Source organism: Ornithodoros turicata, chromosome 1 (assembly GCF_037126465.1).
Source record: "Ornithodoros turicata isolate Travis chromosome 1, ASM3712646v1, whole genome shotgun sequence".
NCBI lineage: Eukaryota > Metazoa > Arthropoda > Arachnida > Ixodida > Argasidae > Ornithodoros > Ornithodoros turicata.
This window is the reverse complement of record NC_088201.1, coordinates 119,803,573-119,809,274: the sequence shown is the minus strand read 5'-3', so window position 1 is coordinate 119,809,274 and position 5,702 is coordinate 119,803,573. Positions and strand designations below refer to the sequence as shown.

General features: G+C 43.4%; 1 protein-coding gene across 3 annotated transcripts; it reads right to left on the bottom strand.

Annotated features, from left to right (window-relative positions):
* Positions 1-508: 508 nt before the first annotated feature.
* LOC135368395 (uncharacterized) lies at positions 509-5,445 on the bottom strand. Of its 3 annotated transcripts, XM_064601633.1 has the most exons (3): positions 2,946-3,034; positions 1,744-2,703; positions 509-1,599 (listed from the first exon to the last, which is right to left on the bottom strand). In XM_064601633.1, exons 2-3 carry the CDS (start codon positions 2,438-2,440, stop codon positions 698-700), a joined length of 1,599 nt encoding a protein of 532 aa, XP_064457703.1. In that variant the 5' UTR covers positions 2,441-2,703; positions 2,946-3,034; the 3' UTR covers positions 509-697. The 3 variants fall into 3 exon arrangements, with proteins under 3 accessions (XP_064457703.1, XP_064457693.1, XP_064457688.1); XM_064601623.1 differs by lacking the exon at positions 2,946-3,034 and adding an exon at positions 5,347-5,445 and having other exon boundaries at positions 509-2,703; XM_064601618.1 differs by having other exon boundaries at positions 509-2,703.
* Positions 5,446-5,702: the final 257 nt, after the last annotated feature.

Sequence of the window (5,702 nt, the reverse complement as noted above, 5' to 3'; positions counted from 1 at the left end):
GCAGAGGATCTACTGAACGGATTTTTATTCTGAAAACGGCTACGATATCAGGTCACCAAAAGCAACATATGTTCTAATTGGGACAACTTCGTAGCTTCTATAGTTAAAAAGTTAATTGACGATTTTTAGGTAATTAGTGATTTGACGGTTGAGCAGATGACCAAGAACATCCGACGGCCCATAGATTATAGAAGTAAAAACAGCATTTCTATAGCCCTTATAGTTTTTTTTAATGAAAAATCTGTATAGCCCAAAAAAAGGCACCTTGTATATTGCCGACAAAACAAGCGCCTTGTAGGAGCAATGATCGACCCTTTTTCTACAAACAGACTCTGGGAACGCATACATTATTCATAACCCGCAGTATGAAGGGGTCATAACACCTATAACATTTGTAAAGCGCAGTTGACTGTTCGGTACAGTTCTAGACTGCATACCCACTGAGGAGGTTACAGGCCTACACATCCTTTGTTCACAAGTGCAGGACTAGAAACACACACACACAAAACACGAACATAAGCCATATTTACTAAGGAGTTATTCATCCAATTTCACGTGTCTGGGATCTGGCACGCGTGATACGGCACATGTTGAGCGGAAATTCTACATAATTTTGATGTAAGTTCATGAGTTAGGTATCATATAAGTTCACACCATCACATGACGGTGTATGTCGGGTGCTGCCGAAAGGCGTCATCTATAGGGTCCAACCGCCCTGCCTTGAATTACCCAGGCAGTGTGTAGAATTATGCTCTGAAACATTTGCATGCCCCAACAGGGTACCAGCAAAGGCATAGCACTTCATGCATGTCAGGGCAGTTTGCTCACATTCACATCGTTGGACACGATATGCCCCGTGACAGTAGCAGACAAACGGAGATAGATAAGGGTCCACGCGTTGTCCATGACGATGGGGAAGTACTTGAGCGATATTTTGTTGCTCTACCTGTGCGTGACCACCATAGCCGTGAGGAACTCCCATCCAGTCCCTGATACTTGACGGTTGCCATTTGGGTATGCCTCTACCGGATGCTACGTCGCTCTGAAAACATGGGTTTCGCACTCCCTGGGATTTCGTGCAGCTCCCCTCCTTGCGTATCGTCTCACTGTAGAGACGGGTACCTTGGCAGTCTCTGCGTCGCAGACTTTGAGAATTTGCCGTGGAGGTCCAACCTTTATAGCAGCGTTTCCCACTTGTTTCACTTTTCGGTGTGTCGCTTTCATCTGTCTCCTCTCTCATGAGTGGCATTGTTGCCGTACTGTTCGTAATGGAATTCAATGTAAAGTTATCAATTGGGCCATCTGCTTCAATTAAATCGCTGTGTTCGTTCATTACTGTGACGAGAATATCTTGAGAGTTGTAGGACTGCGGTGTGCCCTCGCTATGCACCACAGGAGTACCTGGATACTTCGGGTACTTGTAAGTCACGGCTCTCCCACACAGCTTTGTCTCTCCTACGCTCGCGAATTCGCTCGTGCCAATGTTAGTGTTCCTTTGTTGGTTCTCATCATCCCCATTGCATTCGTCAGTTAAACCGTTGTGGTTGTTCGTTATCGTCACAAGGAGTACACGGTCGTTGTTGTGGTGTTCCGATGTGCCTTCGAAATAAGTCATATGTGTTCCTGAATATTTCAAGCTTCGATCAGACTTTTCTTTTCCACGTAGCTCTGCCGTGCTACCGCTTGCGGCGCCGTTTGTACAACGGTCGATGTTCGCTGTCTGAAACACTTCGCTTTCCTTACCATCGTCAATAGAAGCGCCGTATTCGTTCGTTGTCGTGACAAGAAGAGTTTCATGGACGTTGCAGTCGGGCCGCGTCCTCTCGCCGTACTCCATGTCCGTACCCGGATAAGTCGGCCACTGATCGGGCTGTCCTCCCGTGTAGAGCTTAATCGCCCGGTCGCTCACAGTACCGTTGGTACGAAGGTTGGTCTCCCCTCCTTGAAACACATTACCTTTCCTGTCATCGTCAACTGGACAGCGGTATTTGTTTGTTATTGTGACACGAATGTCTTCTTTGCTGTTGTAGACCTGCTCCGTCCTCTCAGTATTCCACATATGCGCACCTGAAAATGGTGAACCCGTACGTGCGCTCCCTCTACGAAACCTCGTTGCCCTACCACACACGATAAAGTTTCTACGAATGTTCGCCTTGGGTTTTTGAAGGACATCGTCCCTGCTCTTTGTATCAATTAACATGCGCTTTCTGCCCGTTACTCCGTCACGAAGAACTTCATCGCTGTTGTAGGAATGATATGTGTCCTCACCGTGTCCCATGCGCGTACATGGAGATCTTGGGCTTTCTGGAGACTCATTTCTCCTGCGTACCATTGTCACTCTACGGCGCGAGATACCGCTGGTGGGAATTTTCATCTCTCTTTGTCGAAGTGCATCTTCGCCCATGTCTTGTTCAAGGAAATCTCGATATTCAGCATTCATTGTGATAAGAAGATCTCATCATCGGTGTAAAGCTGTCGGTGCGTGTGTTAATTAAGCGCATGATGCTCTAAAGAGAATGCCGTAACCTCGTTGCAAAAGTCACCGCAGAAAAACAGGGAATGACGACTCATGTCTGCAGGGATGTTCACGCCCAAGTTCAAGCGTGCCGTAATTAAAGTCTTCGGCAAAGGCGAGAGGTGCTGACAAAGCTTCCTAGACACTCTTGACGACGCAAGCTGGTGTGCTTCAATGCCGTGGCATTCCTGTAAAGTAGATGAGTTTCAGCTATTTATGAAGGACGCTGTTCCGTAGACGGGCTTATGACTCTTTTAACAAAGAGTGGTAAACAGGAAAACAACCCAATCTACCAGAACGAAGAGAAAATAAAGAATAATCTGAAACAATAATATGCGAATGTCGTATGTTATGCATACAAATTAATTTGATTCCAGGCAGTGATGGGCAAAGTACCTCAAAATTATACTTCAAGTAAAGTAGCAAGTACCTGACGTCATTAGTACTTCGAGTACAAAGTACCCAATTCCAAACTCTTGACGACGCAAGCTGGTGTGCTTCAATGCCGTGGCATTCCTGTAAAGTAGATGAGTTTCAGCTATTTATGACGGACGCTGCTCCGTAGACGGGCTTATGACTCTTTTAACAAAGAGTGGTAAACACGAAAACAACCCAATCTACCAGAACGAAGAGAAAATAAAGAATAATCTGAAACAATAAAATGCGAATGTCGTATGTTATGCATACAAATTAATTTGATTCCAGGCAGTGATGGGCAAAGTACCTCAAAATTATACTTCAAGTAAAGTAGCAAGTACCTGACGTCATTAGTACTTCGAGTACAAAGTACCCAATACCAAACTCTTGACGACGCAAGCTGGTGTGCTTCAATGCCGTGGCATTCCTGTAAAGTAGATGAGTTTCAGCTATTTATGACGGACGCTGTTCCGTAGACGGGCTTATGACTCTTTTAACAAAGAGTGGTAAACACGAAAACAACCCAATCTACCAGAACGAAGAGAAAATAAAGAATAATCTGAAACAATAAAATGCGAATGTCGTATGTTATGCATACAAATTAATTTGATTCCAGGCAGTGATGGGCAAAGTACCTCAAAATTATACTTCAAGTAAAGTAGCAAGTACCTGACGTCATTAGTACTTCGAGTACAAAGTACCAAATTCCAAATGTACTTCAAGTAAGGTACAAAGTACTCGGCGAAGTACTTTAAGTATTCATCAAGTACATTGCGAATTTAATTTGTATCACTTTGCATTTCACTGTTTAGTATCTGTGTCTTTCTTGTTTGGCAAAACTTTAGCGAGGAGCTTTCTTCACAAACGCTCTAAAGCCATAAAGTCCTAGGTTAAGTGCTAACCCGTGAATACGAACCTATTCAGAAGACATAATTTGCAGTTACATGTAGAGAGGTAATCAGTCAGCTGTGCTGTGATTATGTATTATACCCTGACTGATCCAAGATCACCCGCCTAGTGTGGTGTTCCGGTGCTAATCTTTTGCTATAACAGGCTAGGAAATTTCAAGGGAAAGAAATGTACAAGCCAACGGAGATTATATATTTCTGGGCATTCCATGCTGCTTTTTGATATACAAAAGACTATGAAGAAAGTAAAAAAGGATGAAGCACAATGTAAGCCATCATTTTTATACGACTGTGATCTGCAGCAATGTAATCCATGTGACCAATTAAAAAAAACGTAAAATGTAAAAATGAAAGCATGTGTGTCTTTCAGAGTGTTCATCATGTAATGCAATCACACATTGTGATATAAAATGATTTTTAATTCCCAATGAAGGAAACAATATATAAAAAAGCGTAGAACCCTGCATTGGGACAATTGAAATGACAATTGACCAAATCATTGTGCTGCCGGTGCGTGTCTTTGCATTCCATTCGTTTTACATAACCATAGAACCGTTGATACTTTTTCAACATTTCAAGCCTCTCAACAATAAATTTGTTTCAACAAATATGCTCTTTAACAGCACAAAAATACTTTTGGTATAATGTCAGACTGGGACTGGATTGGATTCGATTAGAAAAAGAAAGACTCTTGGTACTGCATGCCACAAAAAGCGCTAAAATGACGACAAGAAGACGAAAACACATAGATAGCGCTATCTGTGTACAACAACAACTTCACTGCGAGATGATGAATGGGGAGATATCTGTGTGTTTTCGTTTTCTTGTTGCCATTTTAGCACTTTTAGTAGGGTGCATTTTTTATACTTTTTTGTGATTTTTTGTCTGTAGTCCAAGTTTGGGTACTTGAGTACTTGATGGGAAACTACTCGGAAAAAAGTACGGTACAAAGTATACGATTTAAAATGTACTTAAAGTAAAGTACTACTTGAGTACTTGGTACTTCAAGTACTGCCCAACACTGATCCCAGGTTTTTCAAGCTGAACCGCCTTGTTAACTCAGGAGGAAACATGTCCGCAACAGAACCTAGAACAACTGCGGGGGCACTGCTCTGCCCCCCCCCCCCCCCAAGGACATCATCAGGGCACCATAGGATCCAAGAGTGACGTAAACTCCCTGAGGTAACCTAGTCAGCCAGACCTAATCGAATGCTTCTCTTACTTTCACAACATGGCGGCCTTCATACATGGTAGGATTATTAGTACCGTCACTTTGCTGTGGCAGAAATGCCAAATGCGGCATTATAGAAGATGCGCATGCGAACCATCCAGCGCACGTTCTTTGACGATTCTATTTTTCGATTGGGCATGTCACATTCAATTATTTCTCTTTTAAACACACAAACTAATTTTTAAAAGTCATGCAGGTCAACGCAACTACAGCCGTCAGAGGGATGTGATGCACGCGAAATAATTACTTCTGTAATAATAGAGCTGGTATCTGACCTGATGGAATATGCCACAGTCAACGCCAACCGCGTCGACCAAATCACAATAAACATGCAGCGCGCGGGACGAACGGCGATGACGATAGCGGCTGCATGACAACGCCTAATATTGATGGCAATGTTAACATTGGCTCATCCATTTCTTTGTTGCTGAACTGTGGAGCAGTTCTGCTGGCTACCTGCAAGTGTACCCACTTCCAAAACTATATACGGAATAGGTTAGATTTAATTCACCGCCTGCATGTCCAGCTCGTTATGGCACACAGCGGAAAAGAAAGCTCTGCTTCACCACAATATTCCATTGGAACCCGAGGAGGCAGCAGGCTATGACACCAGATTTCCGACCGTTCGTTT

Bases quoted from the DNA above. Each gene is read 5' to 3' on its own strand.
- LOC135368395 (XM_064601623.1), bottom strand. From the start codon at position 2,440: ATGAATGCTGAATATCGAGATTTCCTTGAACAAGACATGGGCGAAGAT.